Raw genomic sequence first — 23,192 nt, 5'->3', positions numbered from 1 at the left:
AGCTCGCATCACCCTGCCCGGCTGGGAGTAGATGTGTTTTTGGGGCACCACAGATGCCAACTGGATAACCCCCGCGGTGGCGGCAGCATTGTCTGGAGCCTCAGGAGAGGGAGGCATGCTCACATAGTCTCTCCTGTATAATGTTATATGTTCTTTAAAAGCTTCTTTATTAACATGCACATACACATGCATAAGATTTGAATTTTGCATAGAGAATATAGCTGTTGTGTTGGTGAAAACATGCACGGTTTTTAAGCGGATTCCACACTTGGATTTTTGATAAAAGTGTAGAGGCTCTTTGGCATTTGCACTAAAACGGAATCCAAGTGTGGACATTCGAGTGCCCTTGATGAGGGGAGTGTACCATGTTCACGGATGACACTGGGCTTCTTTGTTTCCAATGACGTATCTGCTCCTTCCCCCAGGCCACGGAAACAGACATCAAAATCAGTGTGTGCACGCGCGCCTACCACCTGCTTGTGCAAAAGCTGGGCTTCAACCCAAACGATATCATCTTTGACCCCAATATCCTCACCATTGGCACCGGCATGGAGGAGCACAACTGGTATGCAGTCAACTTTATCCAGGCCACCAAGGCGATCAAGGTGAGCGCGGGCCGCGTTCCCGCTTCCTCCCACGACGAGGCTCCGGCTAGTCACGTGGGACTGGAGCGCGGTCAGAACTTCCACTTGTGTTTATTGGCTGGGAACTTGACTTTCTTGTTAGCAAATTTTTTTTCCTGAAAAGTAGGGACTTTCTTACATTATATGATGCTCTTTTGAATTGTGAAGTATAACATACACTGGAGAATTTGTTAAACGGATACAGGGGGTAGTAAGTAAGATGATGTAAAGAGCTTTCACTTGGCCCAGGGAAGCACACGGCCAGTGCCCCGTTCGTTGCGGTAGCTGCCACCTGCTCATCTGTCAGTGTTTAACTTCCCTGTGTCACTGGGCCGCAACTCACCACTCTGCTGGAGGCCAGCATTTAGCTTCCGGGGCTGGGATATGGACGGTGCTGCTGAGAACACCTTGTATCTTAGGCCCACATGCCCGCGATCCTCCTGCGGGACGTGGGTCGTCCCGCGCCTGCTAATCCGCGCAGGAGCCTCAGTGCCCTTGGTCCTTCCATCGCTCGTCAGGTTTGTCGTGAGCGGGAGTTCACTCGGCCTCTTGTGCTCTCGGTGCCCTCTTCCTGTCTGTCTCCTCCTTCTGTCTTTATCCAGCAGATACTCCGTGAACCACTCGCTCTATGGCATACCCTGTCATGGTCATTACAGAGACAGAGTAGAGTTCCGTATTTTTCCATAGGGAGACTAAAGTCTAGTCGGACACACTGAGGAAGCAGGGCCTTCGACACCGTGATCTGACGAACGTTGGTCAGTGTCTAGCGATGACGACCTCCGGGTTGCTTTAGACATTGTAGGCTCTTGACTTTCCGTCGTATATAAAGGTTAACATGTGATCGCGGCTTCGGGCACAACAAAGGAATCTTCTCACGTTTTTAAACTTTTTTCCAGGAAACGTTACCTGGAGCCAGAATAAGTGGAGGCCTCTCCAACTTATCCTTCTCCTTCCGAGGAATGGAAGCCATCCGAGAAGCCATGCACGGGGTCTTCCTTTACCACGCAATCAAGGTGCGATGGGAACGGTCTTCCTTGACCAGGCAGTCACGATGCGGTGGGAGGGGTCTTCCTTGACCAGGCAGTCACGACGCGGTGGGAGGGGTCTTCCTTGACCAGGCAGTCACGATGAGGTGGGAGGGGTCTTCCTTTGCCTTGCAGTCAAGGCACCATGGGAGAGACCAGCTTTGAGCAGGGCGGGGTTTGCAGGCTGTCAGGCTGTGGCCAGGCCCGCAGGCCAACTCTGCCCCCAGAGTGCAGAGGTTTTTCCTGGGGCGGAGCCCCGACTCCACCCCCATGGGCGCCTCTACTTATATCTCTTCTGGGGCTGCGTTTAGGTGACGGCAGCAGAGTCAAGGGCTTATAAGGGACACTGTGGTTCCTGGTTTTGGAAATCCTCACTTCACTTCTTGCCCTCAGTGCGGCATGGACATGGGAATTGTGAATGCGGGGAACCTCCCCGTGTACGACGATATCCATAAGGAACTCCTCCAGCTCTGTGAAGACCTCATCTGGAATAAAGACCCTGAGGCCACCGAGAAGCTCCTACGCTACGCCCAGGTAGAGAGGGAAGTGGCCCAGGGGGCTCTTCCTGTCTGAACTTGTCACTCACAGGATTGGACCTTCATTGTAGAATACAAGCGAGTAGCTAATTGTCTCTGGATCAGCGAAAAAAAAAAATTTTTTTTTTTTGGAAAGAGGGTCTTGCTAAGTTGACTAACAATCTCTAGGTTGCGGAGGCTGGCTTTGAACCTGCGATCCTCCTGTCTTACCCTCCCAAGCACTGGGATTACAGGAAAGTGCCACCATGCCCAGTGAGATTTTTGTTGTAACTTCTAGTCACGTGGATTTTCTATACATTTGAAAATAGAATTGCATACTGTGTGTGTTACTAGGGACTGAGCCCAGGAACATTCTACCTCTGAGCTATGCTCTCATACCTTTTTATTAATATTTTTTTGTGTTTGTGATACTGGAGATTGAACCCAGGGGTATCCTACCTCTGAGCTACATCCCAAGCACCCCCCCCCCTTTTTTTATTAAACAAGGTCTCCTTGGTTGATGAGTCTCACTTTTTGCTGAGGCTGTTCTCAAATCTAGGTTTCTTCTCTGTCAGCCTCCCAAGCACTGGGATTACAGGCGTGGGCCTCCACTCTTGGCTTCTCAGACTTATTTTAGTTTTCACTTTGAAACGGGGTCGCACTAAGTTGCCAAGGCTGGCCAGGAACCTGCGATCCTTCTGTCTCAGCTTCCCAAGTACTAGGATCAGAGATCTGTCACTACGCGTGGCTAGGACTAGATACTCTGGATGCTTTTGGTAACCTTTTGTCACCCTGGTGACATCTTTCCATTATATTTGGTGTTTTTCTGCTTCATTTAAAAAGACTGCTTTGGATTTTCCTGTATGGCGGCAATCGTGATCTCTGGCCCCTGGTGTTACGTGTGTGACTTTCTTCTAGGATCTGGTCCTTTTGTGTAGGTTCTGCAGTTCAAGGTGTGAGGTCTATGCGCATTCTATCTGGAAGAATAAGTGCAGATGATTTAAAGATCAGCTCCTAGTTTCTATCTCTTATATGTTGGTCATAGTTGTGGGCTCGTTAACTACCAATGCTGCTTCCCAGAGTGCGGGTTAAAGGAAGATGAGATCGTTGCCTCAAAAAAAAAAAAAACAACAACAAAAAAAAACCTGCATTAGAATCTGAGAATAGCAGTAAAGGAAGACATTTTCCTTACAAAAGCAGGTAGGCTGCTTTTGTGTATTGTCAACTTCAATAATGGTTTACATATTAGAATCTGAATTTTACTCCTACAGAACTAACTTCTGCTTCATAGAAGGATAAGTGTTCTTGAAGAAGGGTAGGACGATACAGGATTAGCTACGTATAACCCTTAACTCATAACTTAACTGCACGTCATCCTGGTGATGGGATGTAGCTGGTAGAAATGCTTACGGGAGCCTCGGAGCGGTGTCATGTACACACAGCCCTCCTCAGTGTCTAAAATTCCTCATTACTCAGTGTTGATGCAGGCTGCCTGGCTTGGTGCATCTGCCTCATTCAGCCCTGGACCGGCCTTCTCAGGGCTGCCTGACCTTGGGCATCCCACCTCCCTGGTTCCATGGCAGAGTCTGGGATGGGCACGCTGAAAGGTACAAGACAGAAATCCCACACCTAAGACCTTGTGTGCCCAGCTTGGCTTCACTAGCCTCTGCCTTTGTTTGTGGGTAGTGGTGACACCTGTCGAGAGCCTGGAATGCCCCCTGAGGCTAGAGTCGGCTTCCTCATTGTCCTAAGGGTGCTTTGTTATCTTTTAGAGAAGAAGTAAAGAATAGATGGAACTTCACTCTTGTCTGCTACTCAGAATTCAAGTCCTAAGGGGTTTCTCTTTCCCTCTCTCCATTAAGCACATAGAGAGGTCTTACAGATGCTGGGTGCTCCATCAGGGCTGGAAATGCTGAGGAAGACTAAGACACGGTTTTCCTCTGCTACCGTAGTGCAGTGAGTGGCCTCTTGTACCCATTTCTCCATCCTCATTTCAGATGCACGGCACAGGAGGGAAGAAAGTCATCCAGACAGATGAGTGGAGGAGCGGCCCCGTGGAGGAGCGGCTGGAGTACGCCCTCGTGAAGGTGAGTGGAGCCGGCTGGTGGCTCACGGCGCTGTCGGAGGCTGCAGCTAAGGGTCGGTGCTGGCGGCAGCTGGAGGAGAAGCCCGTGACCCCAATTTTTAACCTGGGGATGGTCTCCTGGCCCCCCCACATGATAGCACATTTCAGTGTCTAGAAAAGCGTTTGGTTGTCACACCTGTGTGTGGGGTGTTACTGGAGCCCAGTGGCCAAGGATGCTGCTCAGCACCCTGTGGTACCCAGGACAGCCCACACGGCAGAGAACTACAGCCCAAGCGCGGAGAGCCCTGCTGGGCCCAGGCTGCTCTAGCCGGTCAAGCACGGCAGTGCTGGCTCCTCTGGGTAATGGAGTTTTAGGGAAGGTAAGTGATCTCTTGGCTTCAGTTTCTTTCTTGGTGAGCCGAGAGATTCTCAGAGTTGTGTTTTGGGCTCCACAGTTTAATTCTTGGGCCTTTTGAGGTTCATGCGTTGCAGGGTGTGGAGCTAGTGGGCCTTACACAAGGGCCTTAAGCGGAGGACTCGGAGGGGCCTGTCAGTGAAGGCGAGACCAAAGCCTAACAGATCGCCAGAGTCAGGGCTGGGAGCCAGGACTGGGCTCCTGAATCTGACTTGGAGAATTCCACTAGGCATGTCTGTGACCCTTTGGAGTTAAGCCAATTTTTATGTACCCCTCCCTCCATTTCCTTCTTTCTTTCTTTCCTCCTTCCTCCCTCCCTCCCTCCCTTCCTTCCAGGGCATTGAAAAGCATATTATCGAGGATACTGAAGAAGCCAGGTTAAACCAAGAGAAATACCCCCGGCCTCTGAACATAATCGAGGGGCCCCTGATGAACGGCATGAAGGTGGTCGGCGATCTTTTCGGAGCTGGGAAGATGTTTCTACCTCAGGTTGGCAACACAGGGAGAGAAATTCACAGCGGATTCTTGGCTTTGTCTTTTAACAAAGAGGTGTGGGTACTGGTTTTCAATTTTCAGTTTGGACAAGAGCTGGGTGGGGTCTCACCTGGTCATTCCTTCCCTGGATGTATCTGGAGGCATGACTGAAATAAATATCTTGAGGGTGGTGTGAAGGTTAGAAATCACCTGGAAACTTGGTGTTCTGGTTTTTTGCAGTACCTTTCACCCCAGTGCCTCTCTCTGTTCCCACAAAAGTAAAGAAAACCCCAAGATAAATACAGCATCAGTATTAAGGTTGGATTAGAGTAGCCAGTGTTCATCTTAAAGGATGCAGTGGTCCCATAGATGGTTTCAGGGAACCTGGAGCCTTTGGGGCCACAGCTGCTATGACCTGTCAGTTAACACAGCGCCCAGGCCGGGGCTCAGGGAGCCTCTTCTGTGAGGCTGGGTTCTAAGTGAGTCATGATGTTGGGGACTGAAGAGAGGACTGGGAAGCTTGAAACTGGGAGGACAGAGCGAACTGGAGAAGCGATGGAGGCCCTCGCCTGAGAACCAGTGAGCAGAGGTTCAGGAGGCCGGCGTTGCGGCTGTTGGGGTCTCGTGTTTTCCCTCCTCACTCCTCGGCCCCCACACAGTGCGCTCGTCCCTTCCGCCTGGTCCTGCGCGCGCTCGGAAGCAGAGCATGGGCGGTGGGCCTGGGGTCCAGCGTGCGCTCTGACCCGTGCTGTGGCTCCCAGGTGGCCACGGCGTGGTTCCGAGCGGTCATCAGACGCCTGGCTCTGCTCTCTTCCCAGGTTATAAAGTCAGCTCGGGTCATGAAGAAGGCCGTCGGCCACCTTATCCCCTTCATGGAGAAAGAAAGAGAAGCAGCCAGAGGGCTTAACGGCACCGTAGAGGAAGAGGCAAGTCCTCCTGCCGGGCCTGTGGGCCTGGAGACGCCTGTGGGGGTGGCAGAGGGGTGGGGTCAGCGTCGGGCCGGCTCGCCGTGTTCATCACTGAAAACAAAATGGAGAACCCCAACGACATCTGCCCCTCCTTTACCAGACTTCAGAGTGCCCAGGGTTCCGCCGATTGTGGCTTTATGACATTTTTAATGGAGACATAGTTTTTAAACCAAAGTGCATGATTTCAAGACAAGACCAGCTTATTCCTGTTTACTGACATTTACGGTTGTTTCTGGAAAACTAGTATCTAAATATTCTTTCCCTCCCGGTAGTATCCTTGGTAGCACTTCTGGATTCAATTTAGTCCTTGCTGGTCGCACCACGAGCGTCAATCATTAAGCCTTTTGACTGCTTAGCTCCCTGTGAAGTTCAGGCAGCTTCAGCCCCCAGGACTCCAAATTCATAAATTGATCCGAGTTTGCAGATGGCTCAGACAGTGTTTATAAAAATGCTGCCTGCCTTGCTTGCTATTCCTCTTTTTATCCCTAAAGGGAGGGGATATATTGGCAGTGTTTGTAACAACCCCTTTCGACACTCAGATGCCCTCTCTGCTGGGTGCTCAGGGCTCTTTAAAGCTTCTGAGAAACATCTGTAGCTACCGAGGCCCCTCTCCTCCTAGCTCTTCTTTATCTACCAGCTGTAAACTCGCCAGGCAGTCTGGAGAGCAAGGTTGTGGTTTTCGGCTGTGGAGCTGGTCTGTGTTTGAACTTGAGACATTGGGATGCATGACTGTGGCCGAGGCCCCTGGGGCTAACCAGCCCGAAGGTCGCCTGAGCTGCCTGGGCCGCCGGCCTCGGGTCCCGGGCTTGTGCTCGAGGTGGTCTTGGCACATTAGTTCTTTCTGCGTTGACATCTGTGTGGCTCTAGAGAACCAGGGTCTGCGCTCAGCCGCTCGGCTTGCTTTCCAGGACCCGTACCAAGGCACCATTGTGCTGGCCACTGTTAAAGGGGACGTGCATGACATAGGCAAGAACATCGTGGGCGTGGTGCTCGGCTGCAATAACTTCAGGTAAGCCACGGCCCGCTGCGTCCTTCGCTGTTAGAAAAGGAAGTGTTTCCACAGGGCAGCTCTGTGGAGCGCGAGAGGTAGGAAGTGTTAGAGGATAATTTTTATTTTTTTCTACTGTGTTAGGTTTGTACGGAGAACAGAGCTTTCCAAACGAAATACGTTAGTAATTGCCTATCTGTCATGTGTTCAGTAAGGACAGAAAGAGTAGGAAAAGCTGCCGAGGCAGGTCGGAGCCGCCAGGAGGCCTTCTGGGTTGACGCCTTGATGGGGTGCTGAGGGCGGGGCGCGGGATGCTGTGGCTTACGGCATTCAGCCTGCCCCCTTCCTCTCGACAAGCCGTGGGATTTTAGAGGCGAACCACAGGCTTTGCGTGGACTTGGCTCCCGGCTTGGCTTCGAGCAGGACCCTGCGTGCTTCTTGGTGGCAACGAAGCTGCCTTTTGGAATGTTGTGTGCAAGGAAAGCCCCTCCCTGCAGTGTTTCATTGTGAAATACTGATAGTTATGTCCCGGTGAGAGCCCACCACCCGCAGTCAGTGCGTGTTCTGCTCGTATTCCACCATGGTCTCGGGGATGAAAAGCCCAGTGTGGCGGGCACCTTCCCAGCTCCGTGTCCAGCCCACAGCCCTCCGTCGCCGGCTTCTTTGCCAGTGTGCCGTTTTCTCAGGTTAGAGAAGGGAACGGATTGGAGCCATAAGTGTGAGCTTCAGAATTCTCTTCTCTGCTCGCAAACACAGTGAACCCTCAGGGCCTCTGCTCTGAACACTTTTCTCCCTCTCCGCCTAAGGCTGAGGAATGCAGCTGAGAGCTTTTCAGGAAGGCCGGGCGGAGGAGCGGGCCCTGCGCTGGGGGCGCCCGTCCCCTGCAGACGCTGCCGGCCGGCTGCCGCACAGGCTACGCACCGCGAGCGCTCTTGGCCGAGAAGTGAGGAGTACTGTTAGCAGTTTATCTTTTTTTTAGAAAACTATTTTGGGGATCGATTAGAATGAGGCTTTATCAGTGTAGTAAATATTTTGATAAGGTATTCACCCCCTAAAATCTGCAAGACATTTCTGCCATTGTCTGACCTTTCTGCCCCGATGTTGTTGGTTTGTTTGCATTCATTACAATCAAAATTCAATTGAGGCAATAAATGTTTAGAGGTAATAACTACCAGGTGTGCATTAGAGACACAGTGATTCAGTTGACTTTTCTGACGTGTCTCACCGTCGGTCTCTGTTTGCTGTGTGGTATGGGGGTTGAGTCGCGGGCTGGTATGTGCCGGGTGACCGAGCTAGTCCCAGCCCCAGGCTCAGTAGCAGGTGCACATTGGGCCGTGGCAGCCGAGAGGTGACTTGCAGACATTTCCACCGTCCTTGTTCCATTATTGTTTATTTTATTGTTTATTTTGGCCAAGGGCTCGTCCACTGCGAGATCATAAGAGAATGCTTTCCCCCCAGCACAGACGTTGGAGGTGGCCAGGAAGGTTTGTGTCCTTTCTCCAGTGGCTCCCACAGCTCGGAAGGCTCCCTGCAGTGCATCGGCTGCTGAGCTTTCCTCGTGAGTCTAATGGAGAACGGTCTGGCTCAAGCTGGGACTCTGTCACTTTACTTTCTCATTCTTTTTGTGTGTGTGGTGCTGGGGATGGAACCCAGGGGCATTCTGCCTCCAAGCTACACCCCCAGCCCTATTTTTTATTTTGAAACAGAGCCTCCCTGAGTTGCAAAGGGCCTCACTAAGTAGCTGAGGCTGTCTGCAAACCGCGATCCTCCCGTCTCAGCCTCCCGATGCAGAGATTGCAAGTACACGACCACACCTGGCTCCTTTCTCATGTTGACTTGCACACAGCTGTAACTGCAGTGTCTGATGTGATATTACTTTCCCTCAGTAATTTAGAATGTTTGGAAATAGTTTTGATCGAATACGTGATTACATAAAAGTTGATTTTTAGATGAATGTTCTAATAATTACTATAAAGTCAAATGTGTTTTTTATTTAACAGATAATCACACTACTTAAGAAATCATAACAGACATCTTAAAATTATATACCATACATCTAGTACTTGGAAGAGTATGGTTCTCATGAAAAGGGAATGAGGCGTATTTATTTTAACCAGTGGTTCTCAGTGTGTCTGGCATGGGTGAAAAAAGTAAGCAGTTCTGAGGCCTATCTTACATGCATAAGAATGGAAACAATTAGAGACCTGTGTTGGCCTGTTCAGCCAAGTATCTCTCCTGAGCACCTCACATGCTCACCAGTAATTTTTTTTTTTTTTTTTTTTTTTTTTTTTTTTTTTTTGCGGGTCTGGGGCTGGAACCCAGGGGCATTCGACCTCTGAGCTACACACCCTGCCCTATTTTTTATTCTTTATTTTGAAACCGGGCCTCACTAGGTAGCTGAGGCTGTCCGCGAACTGCGATTCTCCTGTCTCAGCCTCCCGAATGCTGGGATTACAAACGTGCGCCACCACACCTGGCTCAGTAATTATTTAGAAGCTTTTGACTTGTTATATTTGTGGGGAAGATTTTCAAGAACATGTTTTATTTAAAAAAAAAAAAAAGAAAAAAGAAAAAAATGAGTACAAGGGACCCCCCCCCCGCCCCCCCCTTGCTTGATGGGAACCTGGGGCTGTAGACTGGTGGGCACTGCCATCTAGTGGTAGAACCTGTGAATTGCAGGGGCAGCTGGCAGTTCAAAGAACAGCAGCAAGTGTCAGGACCCTTAAAAGGATGCAGGTGCAGTTTTCTTTCTTTGCATGTTTTTATTTTTAATTAACACATAACAACTGCATACTTAAGAGGCACATTTTAGTGTGTGTGTTTGTGTAACTGGGGAATGAAGCTGGGGCATTCTACCTCTGAGCTACACCCCTAACACTTTATTTTATTTTTTATTTTTTAAAGGGTTTCATTTTTTTGTCTTTTTGGAACCAGGGATTGAACCCAGAGCGCCACCAAAGCAGGTGCTTTGCCGCTGAGCTATGTCCCGGCCCCTTATTTTTTCTTATTTTGAAATAGGGTCTTGCTAAGTTGCTGAGGCTAGCCTTGAACTGTGATCCTCCTGTTTTAGCCTCCCAAATACAGGGATTACAGGCGTGCATCGCACCCCAGTGTGGTATTTTAGTGCCCGTGGGGGGGCAGTGTGCAGTGATCAAATCAGGTGATTAGTGTTTGTTCCATTATCGTTTCTTCATGTTTGCAGCCTTCAAGCTCCTCTATCCTATTTCTTCACAAAATTTATAGTAAGTTATATGAAGGCTGTGGTCACAACCCTGTATTTAGAACACAAGATTGTGTGTCTCTCGGCTGAGTTTTGGGGTCCACTCCCCATCTGCCCTCCCGCCTGCCCTCCCGCGTCCTCGTAATTACAGCTCTGCCTTCTTAGACTTTGAGATCGACTTCTGAAGCTCCTTGAGAGCGAGCGAGTGAGCGCCCGTCTGTACCTGGCTCATCCCCGTGACCTGATGCCCTCCGGTTCCACCCCAGTTCTCACTGCTTAGCCACCAGTGCCTGAATTTTATTTTTTTCCCACTGTGAAGCCCAAATTAAATGTTGATACGTGGAGATCTGTTGTGAGCACTTAGCACTTACGAGTAACACAGTAAAGCCAACATTCGCTGTAACTTTTCATTTTTATCCTTTTGACTCTCTCAAGTAGAACATGTAATAATGTATAATAGGAGAGGCACACAGATGCGGGCATAGCTCTGAATGACAAGGGAAACCCAAGCACCCAGAGCCCTTACAAGCGTGCGCCCCCACGCCCGGCTTAACTCTTTATTTTTGAAACAGGGTCTCACTAAGTTGCAGAGGGCCTCACTAAGTAGCTGCGGCTGGCCGCGAACCCTCGATTCTCCTGTCTCAGCCCCCCAAGTACTGGGATTACAGGTGTGGGCCACCGGGCCTGGCTGTGCCAAGGGTTTTGATTTCATTTAAAAAGCTTCTCCAGTGTAGAAATGACCAGCTCTGAAGGCGTGCCTTTTTTTCTTGACTTGACAGCAGCGTGCTACTGTGCCTCATTCTAGAGGCAGCAGCCTGCACTTAGTCACTGTTTGACAGGAGATCTGGTTACCAGACTTAGCAGTACATTACAAAGGGGCCGGTGGAGCCAGCTCCCTCTAGCTGCAGCCCCGCCATCAGCACCTCCAGCAGTGGCGTGCTCACAGCACTGAACTATCCTTCCTTCACAGCACTGATAGTGTAGCTGTCAATGGTTTGTAGCTAGATTTTTCCTGAGGACTCCATATTTGCTACCTGATTTAAAAAAAAAGGAAAATTTAAAAAGTTTATAAGGAAGTAAGCTAAAAAGGCAATGTAAAAAGACATATAGTGAGAATCGGGGCTTCTCCTTGGCTTGGTGCGCAGCTCAGTTGTACCAGCTGGTACTGCGATGTAATTCTTTTTCAGTGGCTCTGGGGATTGGACTTAGACATTCTACTTTTGAACTACACCACTGCCCTTTTTTATTTTGAAATATGGTCTTGCTAAGCTGCTGAGTATCTCATTAAGTTTCCGAGGCTGGCCTCAAACCTCTGATCCTCCTATCTCATCCTCCCAATGATTGGGATGACAGGCATGTGCCACCACGCCCAGTTCCTGTAGATGTTCTTAAGCATGCTTTAAAAAATGTAAACAAGCCGTGCGTGGTGGTGCACGCTTGTACATTCGGGAGCTGAGACCGGAGAATCGTGGTTTGCAGACAGCCTCAGCTACTTAGGTGCTCTGCAACTCAGTGAGACCCTGTTTCCAAAAATTAAGAATAAAACATAGGGCAGGAGGTGTAGCTCGGAAGTCACATGCCCCTGAGTTCCATCTCCAAACCCGCCAAAAAAACCCACATTTTTGCCTATTTAACTTTAAGACATGATGTAATAAAATAAATGAAAATACCTGCTGAAAATTTTAAACTTCTTTTAACAAACGTGATGAAGTAGAAAAGGAGTGACGTTCTAGGCGCTCAGTCTAGAGTGGAGGAGTCCAGGGGCCACTCCCGGGGCAGGTGTCCCCACGTGCTCTGAGTCCCAAGCAGCGCGCTCCTCGGGAGCTCCAGGTCCCCGGCAGCGCTGCGTTCCTTCAGCCTGCCCTGGCCTCCCTGTCCCGGCGCCCCTCTCCCTGGCCTGTGTGTCCGCCCTTGAGGCTCGCACACCTTGCCGGCCGCGCGCTGTACGTGGGTGAATTGTGCGCAGCGTGCACTCTGTTTCGGGAAGCTGTCCTGGGACAAGGCGTGTCCCTCATCGCCGGCATTTACGGGGGTGGTCGGCCCGCTCAGCGAGCCCGGCCCTGTGACCCCAGGTGACGTGAGAGCCGTGTTTAACGACTGGATGAAAGTGTTAGTTCCGCTCTGTGCTGACGGGGTGCTGTTGATTTTCTCCCGTCTCTTCTCTGTGCCGCAGAGTTATTGATCTAGGAGTCATGACGCCCTGCGATAAGATTCTGAAAGCCGCTCTCGACCACAAGGCAGGTACTGTGCTGGGTCCTCCGGGCCGCTCACTTCTGCCCCTTCTCCTGACGTCCGTCCGTGTGCAGAGCGGGGTCCGAGGGACCTCAAGTGCCCCTCCCGCCCGGCCGCCGGGGGCCGAGACGCGTGAGCCACCGCGCAGCTCCTCCCGGCTCCGGGCTTCTTGGAGCCAGACTTGGGGTAGACTTTGTGTGTGTGCGGTTTTTTTTTGTGTGTAGTTTTTTGTTTTTGTTTTTTCCCAACATTGGTTTGTTTGAGTCTGGACTTTGATGAGCTAAAGACAGTCCTGTACTCTGTGGTTCTCTAAACCTACCAAAACCGAATAATAAATCCCCTTAGACGGCAAAGACGTCTTAGGATTGGGCGCTGGCCGTTCCCGCTGGGTCCTGCGGTCTTAGTCACGCCGCTTTCAGAACGGGTCATCAGACCTCTCTGCTTTTCTCATCCTCCTTACTGTCCTTTTTTTCTTTTCTTTTCTTTTAAAAAATAATAGACATAATCGGCCTGTCGGGACTCATCACCCCGTCCCTGGATGAAATGATCTTTGTTGCCAAGGAGATGGAGAGACTGGCCATCAAGATCCCGCTGCTGATCGGAGGAGCCACCACCTCCAGGTAGGCGGCGCTCGGGGTGCGCCGGCACTGACCACCGGCGCCGCGCTCGTCCCCGGCTCGGCCGCGCGTCGCCGCTCGCTGTGGAAACTTCTGGTGTTGACTTTGTCCAGAGCCGGGATGCTTAGGGGCGCGCTGTGGGGCTCCCGGGGCTCCCCGCTCCTTGCAGCTGGGGATCCTCTGGCTTGCGCTTAGTTTCCCAATCCCCTTACCGCGCGCTCAGCTTCTGAGAGTCGTAATGAACTCCTGCCGCTCTTGAAACCAGACTGAGCGCAGGAGCTGTTTTCTCGGTCCAAGGATGTTGCTCAGATTTCTGCCCGCTCTCTGACTGACTGGATATAACTCCAGGCTCCCTTGATAAACTGTAACCTCGCCCTACTTTAGAGACAGAAGACCCGTCCAGCTAGAATGAACCGAGGGTCACTGTGGGGCTTGTTTCTGAAAGGAAAGCTTTATGGGGAACCTCGGGCTCACGTTTGGTGACATGGTCATCATTTGGCTTGCCAGATTTTTCCTGGGATCTCAATCCTGGCATTTTGGGGAGGGGTATGTTAGTTTTGGGTCCTAGACTTCTTATGGAGTATTCCGAATGCTACACATGGTTTACTTTGGTCAGAAACAGTATTGAGCAGCAGTACTGAGCTGGGTGCATGCAGTCTTTTTTTTTTTTTTTTTTTTTTTTTTTTTTTTGGCGGTACTGGAGATTGAGCCCAGGGGTATTTTACCTCCAAGCTACAACCTCAACCCTATTTTTTAGTCTTATTTTGAAACAAGGTCTCACTAAGTTGCAAAGGGCCTCACTAAGTAGCTGAGGAGGCTGTGAATCTGATATCCTCCCCTCTCAGCCTCCCAAGTACTGGGCTTACAGGGTTGTGCCACCATGCCCAGCTTGCAGTTTTTTTTTTTTTTTTTTTGGCACTTGGGATGGAACCCAGGGGCATTGTACTCCAGGCTACACCCCCAGCCATATTTTTTAGTCTCTTTATTCTTTGAAACAGGGTCTCACTGAGTTGCAAAGTGCCTCGCTAAGCAGCTGAGGCAGTCTGCGAACTGTGATCATTCTGTCTCTGCCTCCTGAATGCTGGGATTACAAGGGTGTGCCGCCATACCTGGATGCAGTTTGATTTTTGTTGATGCAAAAATATAGTCGTGGCCTGGCAGTAGGTGTGCTAGAGTTCCTCAGAGCGAGAAAGTCATGCTGAGGAACTGGCTCTGTGATTGTGGATGGGCAGGACTCATCTGCAGGCTGAGGCCAGGCGAGAGCTGGTGTCGTCTCGGCTCTGGCGAGGGTGAGGGGCAGGAGTAGAGGAAGCACCTGGGCCTGTGTCTTTGGCCTTCTCGTGGTCTGTGAGCCACCACATAATGAAGGTAATCTGCTTTACTTACAGTCTGGCTAAGATGCTTTCAATTTTATTGATTAAAATATTAATCACATCTAAATATCATACCTTCACGGCAACATTTAGACTGTGGGCTGACTGAGCAGAAACGGAATACCATGGCCTTGCTAAGTTGACACATGAGATTAACTGTGGCACCATTTTTAATCTGAAAGGACCGTTTTCACCGGTAGCCACAGTGTTGTCTTTTGTCTATTAACTGATCTTCATACCGGAAGAACTTTATTTTTTTCTACTATTATTGCACATATTAGAAAACTAGGTTTGTTTTTCCACAAAGGACTTAACCCCCAGGCTGAGTGGCAGACTTGGTCCCCAGGAATATGACCAGCCATCCAAAAGTGGGATTTTGATGAACATGGTCTTAGGTATTCTTTTTTTCTTTTTTTCTTTTTTCTTTCTTTCTTTCTTTCTTTCTTTCTTTCTTTCTTTCTTTCTTTCTTTCCTTCTTTCTTTCTTTTTTTTTTTTTTGGCGGTGCTGGAGATTGAACCCAGGGCATCACATAGGCCAGGCAAACGCTCGACCACCAAGCTACATCCTAACCCTGTTCTTAGATAATTGAAGCCAAGCTTAGTAAAGAACATGGTAGAATGATTTCTAGGCTACTGTCAGAATGAAAGATCTTCGAAAATCAGGATGGTAAGCCAGGGGTGATGGCACACACCTGTAATCCCAGTACTTGGGAAGCTGAGAAAGTATTACAAGTTCAAGGTCAGCCTTGGCAACTTAGTGAGACCCTGTCTCAAGAAAAAATAAAACGGGTTGGGCATATAGCTCAGAGGAAAACATCCCTGGGTTCCATCCTCAGTAACACACACACGCACGCGCACACACACACACACACACACACACCACTGTTATACAATCGAATAAAGAAATATTTAAATGAGCAGATGCATTAAAATGCCATGTGAGTATATACGTAAATGTGACTGGTTTCGAAATTAAGATCTTTTTATATAAGACGCTATAGTCAGAAATTTAAGATCAGGAATTTATTACTTGTGCAGATTGGAACTTGCCCAAATAGTGCATTCTATTTTAAGAGCCACCAAATTAAAGAAACATTCAGAAGCAGCATGACTACCCTCCCAAGGTGCATCCATGGCAGAGTGAGGCGTTGGTGCCTTCCTGGTTTCAGCCTGCCGGGCCAGATGAGAACCAGTGGCATGGGAGGCCGCCCGCCGTCTCCTCTGGTGCGAGCTGTCTCACTGCTGGCCGGCCCCTGGAGGCAGAAAGCAGCTCAAGGCCTCTGGGTCTCTTCCATGGGTCTCTTCCATATTCCCGCTTCCATTCTCCATGAGCTCCATCCTTTCTGATTTTGTTTTTCCATGTTGGCTACAGTCTTTGGAACTCTATTTGGAAAATGAACGAGAGCAATGTCGCTTTCCAGGAGCGTCCCTCTCTACCGTGGCCCTGGCGCGGCCTTTGCAGCCCCCGAGAGCTTCTGTGTCAAATTCACCATTCGACTCGAGTTCTCCTACTTAAATGAGCACTTTTACAGAATTGTGTACACGAGCCCCGTGGGCACATAGCTTGACTTGGCGAGCCCATCTAGGTGACCACCCCAGATCCAGAACTGGACTGGCAGCTCTCAGGCAGCCTCCACGCGCTCTTCTGCACCTCGGGCGGGTTTGCCCGCGTTCCAGCCTCATGTAGTGGAGCCATAGTGTGGATGGGAGGCCCGACCTGTTGTTTCAGTAGTTTTGGGGTCTCCTCCCCAATTCAGTGTAGCTTTTCAGTATATGATGTCTACGACTTAGGTATCCTTGCTTCTGCTGGTGGACATTTGAATTTTCCAGTGTGGAAAACTTAACTGTTAGGATAAGCCCATACTTATGGGGTGGCTATGAGCATTTTTTTTTTTCAAATGACTTTTGGTACATATGTGTGTGTGTGTTTGCCCAGAAATGAAATTATTAGCTCCTAGGATATGCATATGCGGGTCTTCCGTAGTTGTCACCGGGCGGTTTCCACGTGATTGGAGCACTGTACCGTCTCACCAGCGATGAGTCATAGAGCTTTTCCGTATGCTTTTTAGTCTTGCCCGTTTTAATGGCTGCATAGTTGTGTCTTGATGGGATTTTCATTTGTCCTTCTCTACTGACTAGTGATGTTTAACGCCCTTTCATATGCAGATTGAGGATATGCTTTTGCAAGTCTCTTTTGTGGTTGTGTGTTTCGCCTTGTTATTTAGGGTACAAACCCTTTATCAGAAGTAAAGCAAATCGATTCTTCCAGTCCTGCTTGCCTTTTGCTGTCTTGGTGTGGTCTCTTTGGATCACAAGAATTATTAATGTTTCTGAAGTCTAGTTTTTCAGTCTCTTTACTTTTTGGTTAATACCTTCAACATCTGAATAAGAAAATCACCTCCTCCTAGGAGCCTGCTTGGCAGAGAGTGTGCAGGGCTCTGGGAACCTCAGGAGACCCTCGAGGCCCAGCGGGGTTCACCTCTTACCTCGCTAATGGCACTTGAACGGGCTTCCAGGTTTTCATGAGAATTAGGCCTGTGTCTCCAAGGTACTTGGACAGGGGTTAAGGATGTCCCGTGGAGACTAATTAGATCAAAGGTCAGAGGTAGGTGGAGATGTGCTCGGCTTGTCCCTCTTTACCCTGTTGTAGAAGGCTAGAAAACTAGTACAGACGACCTGTTACCACATACGAGACGTTTCTAGAATCTATCTGGTCCTGTTAACTACAGACCTTTCTCAAGGGCATGCGTCTGGCAGTCTGCTTTCATGCTTTAACTAATTATTACAAAATGTCCTTTTCAATTTTTTTGTGTAACTTGGAGAATTCAACATAAAATCACATTGCTGTAATTGCTTCCAGGTAGAGATAATTTTCAGAGGGAGGAAGAGAGTGTGTGTGGGTGCGCGCACGTGTGTGTGTGTGTGTGTGTGTGTGTGTGCGCGCGCGCGTGCTTGCTAGGAAATAGGGCACTAATCACAGTGATTTTTATTCTCCTCCTTACGACTGCACAGGGAGGCTGGGTGTCGGACTGTATGGAACCTTTATGTGCTAACTTACCTCTGACCCCGCCTCACTTCTCCCATCTCTGTTCTCCCTTTTTCTTTGCTCACTGGATCTGACATTGGTCACGCTCTATTTGTGTAAAAGACCTTTAATTCTAGAATAGGGTGTCATAGGACACAGGAGCTTAGGGTGGCCATTCTCATTAGAGAAGGTCTTCTGAGGCGAACAGCGTCCAGCTCATCTGGCAAAGGTGGGTGATGACTAATCGGGTCCTGAGTGTTGGTGAGGGGCCTGCGAGGCGGGTTGAGATCTGGCCTCAGCATCCAGCCCTGGCTCTGGACGTGGGGAAGGGGTGGAGAGATTCATTCCGGAGTTGTGCGTCTTGTCAGCCTTCAGAAGGGTCTTTCTCCGGGAGAACAGCTCGTGTAAACAGAAGCCTAGAAGATAGTGGGATCCATGCCAGGTGCCTTTATGAGGGGATCAGGAGTGCTGAGCAAGCCCGGTTTTGTGCCCCTGGTCACTTGGTGCTGATCAGTCTTATGTTGGAAATTGCACTTTCCTTTCATGTAGTTTGTACTGATGATCATCTGAGAGAACTGGGCGGAGTTGAGTGAGAACTCTCAATAAATATTGTGTTGGTTTTAAAAAATGAAGTCGAATTGGTTCTAAGAGAAAGGCCAGGTGAGTTTTATCAGGCTTAAAGGAATGTTGCACTGTGTGTGTGTGTGTGTGTGTGTGTGTGTGTGTGTGTGAGAGAGACACTGGAGGTGGAACCCAGGGGCTTTCTACCTCCGGGCTATATGCCCAGACCTATTTTATACTTTATTTGGAAACAGGGTCTCACGAAGTTGCTGAGAGCCTCACTAAGTAGCTGAGGCTGGCTTCGAACCTATGCGATCCTCCTGTCTCAGCCTCCCAAGCGTGGGGATTACACGTGTGTGCCACCACGCCTGGTGGGTGCACAATATGTATTTCAGGCAGGTCATCAGAGGTGAATCTGGGCTCAAGGAGCGTGCCCTCTGGAGGGGAGGGGAGGGGAGGAAGCGAGCTCTGTTTGACTTGAGCTGTGTTGAAATACGGGGTCGCAGCTTCTTTCTAACTTTTCCTGCTTAAAAGTGAAGTGTTCTCCCTCACAGAACACGCAGGGTGTCTCGTCTTGGGGCTTTGTGGTGGCCTGAGCACACTGAAGCATAGTGTGGGTCCTCGTCCCCTGCTCCAGGGCCTCGGTCTGGCCCGCTGCTGCGCAATCCTCCTGGCTTTTGCCTTTGGGCTCCTGCTCACAGTGGAGGTGCTCTTACAAAGCAGAAACAGGTGAAGGGTCGCTGGTCCTGACGGTCATGCATGAGATTTTAGAGCCTATAAAAACACTCACACACATAAGACACCTTTAGTACTCTCTAGGTGTTTAAAGATCACCACAGTAATCCATGCTCGCTGGAACACTCCAAACAATGGCGAGGACTATGAAGTAGAATCCAGCCTCTGCCCATCACCTCTGCTTCCTCTCCAGCCCCGTAAAGTCTGCGCGGATGCTGGTATGCGGGCCAGGAGCACGGCCTTGGCTCGGCCTATGCTGGCACCAGCTGAGGACAGGGGCTTCCTCGTTTCTCAGACTTGATTGTAGCTTGGGCCTGTTAATTTCTCCTTGTCTTCCTCATCTTAGGATGGGGAAAAAGTCATTCTTGTTTTACAAGGGAGCTTTGAAGCTCAATATTTTTAGGTACCTGGAAATTTTTCTCTGGGAAACACTGTAGAAACACATTATCTCTAATGCTTCTGAGCAAGAGCTGTGTAAGAACTGTCAGTACTGACGGAAGTGCCTTTCCTTCTGACCCTTCTTTTCAGAACCCACACAGCAGTTAAAATAGCTCCAAGATACAGCGCGCCCGTCATCCACGTCCTGGACGCGTCCAAGAGCGTGGTGGTGGTAAGTGCGGGGCCTTCTGCTTGACTCCAGGTGGGCTCTAAAGGGAGCCTCCAGTAAGCTGGGCGCGGCGGCACACCCCTGTAACACTGCTTTAAATTTAAAAGAAAGAAAGCTTTAAGAACCAAGGGCATTCAGATCTGTGCATTGTTGCCCAGTTCTACTGAGGACGTGCAGGAGAGCCCCGGGCTCACAGCACTCCCCTGCGGCGCCTGCGGTGGGTGAGGTCTTGGTGAGCGCGTCCTCTGCTCAGAGACACACACCTGAGCCGGTGGGCAGAGAGGGATGGCGCCAAGACCTCTTCAACCCCGACACCTGCCCAGACAGGCAGGTCACTCCCGTTTACGAATATGTGTAGACAGGTCTTGAGCGCTGCCAGAGTCGGGCAGGACATATGTGTTTAAAAATGCCATTTTTCCTGATGGAAGAACCCATGAGAAAGGGCTGGTGGACCCAACCAAAGATAGGGCCGGGAGTAGGTTGACAGGCACTCCTTGGTGATCGCCAGCAGGACTGGCCGCGGGGCCTTCCCACAGCCCCACGGCTCACGGTGAGTCTCATCGTGGACTTACGCAGCGGGTGACAGCAGCCGGGACCCTGAGACACCACGAGCCAGTGGCTGCCTTTGCTCTGAGCCTCGGAATTGTCTGCCCGTGAGGTTTTACCTGGAAACTCAGTGTGGTCCAGAGAAGGGCCCGGCGCCCTGCAATCTACTTCTCACCCGGTTTCTCATCCAGCAAGCACAGGGAGACGGCCACGAGCCTGGCGGAGCCGCCACAGCCTCGTGTGGACCCCGTGTCAGGCCTGCCGCGGTGGTCTTTCCCAGTTACATTCCTCAGCGCGGCGGATTTGTTTTATGCTCGCTCATAGGTCATTGGATTGTCGATACAGACACTCAGGAGTGTCATTGATTCGCAGACTGAAGGCTGGGAGGCGCCTTGGCCCTTACGCAGTCTCAGCTGAGTTTCAGATGGATACTGTGCTGGCCTCCCTGCCGTGTGCTGGCGAAGCCTGCAGGGCGGGGCGGCAGCTCCTTGCTCTCCAGCTGTTCTGATCGGTAGCGGTCATTCTTTCGTTGTTATTTTGTTTTGAGCTATGATGGTAGCCAGTTTTCAGCTTGATGGCCACAATCACAAATAACATTAAGCTCATCCCAGCTTTACAATTTAATGTGTGACCTTCTCTTAGGCGATCCGTCTCCCTTGCTATTCTAGTAGAAGCTCACGCTGTGGAATTAGCCTTCCGCCTTCGTTAAGCACCTAGTGAGGATGCGCCTTCCACAGGCCAGGTGCTGATCTAGGACTAGGGACACGAAGGTGTCAGCATGATCCCAGTGCTCAGAGGCTGGTCCTCCAGTAAGGACAGCAGACACGTAACCAGGCACTGAAGCCTAGCCCGGGTGCAGGGCTGGAGGGAGGAAGGCGTGGAACACTGAGGAGGGCACCTGGCCCAGTGTCCTAGGACCCCAGGACCACCCTGAGGCCCCGCGATCCACTGGAAGGACCCATAGAACTCAAACGCTGTGTGCCCATGGTCTCAGCTGATCATCTTAGAAGGATAAGGCTGAAATTCCATGAACACAGAAGGCACGTCAGGTGGGCGGTCACTGAATTCTTCACTCAGGCCCAGGAACTGGGGACGCTGCCGACCAGGAAGCCGCTGGCGCCTTGGTGTTGGGGTTTTTATTGGGAGTGGGTCACACAAGCCTGCCATGCCCCCATGTCTGGCCTTGGTTGCCCAGGCTTTAAACCTTCCAAGATCAAACAGATGCAGGCTGAGCCAAGGCCCCACCTTAAGTCAGTGTCTAACTCTGGCCCAGCCCAAGGCCCAGATACGCCGTGAGTCTTACCAGGCAGGACACCCCAGCGGCTCCGAGCCTCTCCCAGGAGGGAATGCACGCCTTTCTCTGGCACACGCGGGGTTTGCTGTTCTGAGCCCACCGAGTCTTCCTGTACTGCACACTGCGGCTGGAGTTGGCCTGGGCATGAGGGGAGAGTGAGCCCTGTTAGGGGGAGGCTTCCCGAGGGCGGTCTGACCACGTGGGCTTTACCCCTGTGCTGCTCTGTGGTTATTAAACTTACCTTGCACTTCAGTGTTCCCAGCTGTTAGACGAAAATCTGAAGGATGAGTACTTTGAAGAAATCATGGAAGAATACGAAGATATTAGACAGGACCACTACGAGTCTCTCAAGGTAAACGAGAAACGATCTTTGCTGGTTGGGGTAACACAGTAATCCTATAGTGTTAAATAAGTCCTATTTACTGTCTTGAGGATGGGAACAGCTTAGGGTCCTTTTAGAGAGTCCTGTTGTCTAGTTCAAACCAGAATTCTTCATGGCAATGTTCCTAGTATGTTTTGGTCATAAAAAAAAAAAAGAATCACGCTTGTAATCCCAGCATTCAGGAGGCTGAGACAGGAGGACAGCCTCAGCTACTTAGTGAGGCCCTTTGCAACTCAGTAAGACCCTGTTTTAAAATAAAGAAAAGAGCCGGGTGTGGTGGTGCATGCTTGTAATCCCAGCATTCGGGAGGCTGAGACCTGGAGGATCGCAGTTCGCGGACAGCCTCAGCTACTTAGTGAGGCCCTCTGCAACTCAGTGAGACCCGGTTTCAAAATAAAGAATAAAAAATAGGGCAGGGGGTGTAGCCCGGAGGTCAAATGCCCCTGGGCTCCATCCCCAGACCCGCAAAATAAAATAAAATAAAGAAAAAATAAGGCTGGGGGTGTAGCTTCGAGGTAGAATGCCCCTGGGTTCCATCCCACAAAAAAAGAGAGAGAGAAAGAAAAAGAAGAAGAAAAAAAAAGAATCTTCAGGTGTAAGTTAGCGTGTCCCGGGTCCTCAGGGGGTGACGGGCTTTGCTGAGTTCTAGGATTAGGAGAGTGAATTAACGTGCGCTGTGCTCCTGCCCAGCAGGGAACGGGAGCTACACAGCGTCACAAAGCGACCCTCACAGGTCCCTGATTTTGAGGGAATGAGGAAGGAAAATGGAGGCATGAGCCCGAATGACCCTGGGCCTCTCTGGTGAACTGGCCCTGGTTGTACAAAAGCAATGTGTCAGGCCCGGCCCGGCCTCTGTCAGCTTCGGGGAACCCAATTCCTCTTTCGAAGCCATGGGCTGCTTCCTCCTGGTTACCTGCTCCTGGCTTTGGGGGAGACAGGCATCTGGGGAGCAGTCAGGGAAGAGAAATGGTGGAGAAGCGACGCGGGCTGTCTCACAGGGTGGCTTTCTGCTCCCTCCTTGGGCTTGCCCACCGCTGGCGGTTCTTCAGCTCTCCCTCTGGTCCTCGGGTGGCTCTGGCAGGCCAGTCCACACAGGCCTCTGGTGTTCTGGAACACCCCAGCTCACACGCCGCCTTGTAATGGCACCTCCCTGGCTGGCAGGGGTTGTCAGCCTGCTGCTCCGTGCCAGTGTGGAGCTGGGTTGGAAGGAAGAGCTTTGTAGGAGAAGGATTTTTGTCACAGAGCATTTGTTTTCTTGCAAAGCTTCTACACTCTTTGATAGCAGAGGTGGAAGAGCTAAGGGTCTGACTAAATGACTTCTTTTCCTTCAACAGGAGAGGAAATACTTACCCTTAAGTCAAGCCAGAAAGAATGGTTTCCACATTGACTGGCTGTCGGAGCCGCACCCAGGTCCGTGGCTGTCTGCGGAGGTGGCCGGGTGATAACGGGCAGCAGGCAGAGGTGCGGGGCCCCGTGGCCAGGCAGAGACCCACAGCGAGGAGCTGTCTGCGTGTGTCTCGTGAGCAG

General features: G+C 50.6%; 1 protein-coding gene across 1 annotated transcript in view; it reads left to right on the top strand.

The window, feature by feature from the left end:
• MTR (5-methyltetrahydrofolate-homocysteine methyltransferase) overlaps positions 1–23,192 on the top strand; it is a gene marked incomplete at both ends in the record, with an annotated part of 66,436 nt that overhangs the window by 33,018 nt on the left and 10,226 nt on the right. Inside the window, 12 exons of the mRNA XM_080716919.1 lie at positions 426–605; positions 1,520–1,636; positions 2,042–2,182; positions 4,161–4,250; positions 4,980–5,132; positions 5,936–6,043; positions 6,994–7,094; positions 12,467–12,534; positions 13,025–13,145; positions 19,365–19,446; positions 21,537–21,635; positions 23,000–23,075. Of these exons, the coding sequence (XP_080573045.1) occupies positions 426–605; positions 1,520–1,636; positions 2,042–2,182; positions 4,161–4,250; positions 4,980–5,132; positions 5,936–6,043; positions 6,994–7,094; positions 12,467–12,534; positions 13,025–13,145; positions 19,365–19,446; positions 21,537–21,635; positions 23,000–23,075 (1,336 nt within the window). The remainder of the gene's footprint in view (positions 1–425; positions 606–1,519; positions 1,637–2,041; positions 2,183–4,160; positions 4,251–4,979; positions 5,133–5,935; positions 6,044–6,993; positions 7,095–12,466; positions 12,535–13,024; positions 13,146–19,364; positions 19,447–21,536; positions 21,636–22,999; positions 23,076–23,192) is intronic.

The sequence above is a fragment of the Muscardinus avellanarius genome (assembly GCF_963383645.1).
Source record: "Muscardinus avellanarius genome assembly, chromosome: 20".
NCBI lineage: Eukaryota > Metazoa > Chordata > Mammalia > Rodentia > Gliridae > Muscardinus > Muscardinus avellanarius.
Note: the sequence above shows the minus strand (reverse complement) of the source record. Positions and strands in the feature narration are given on the sequence as shown.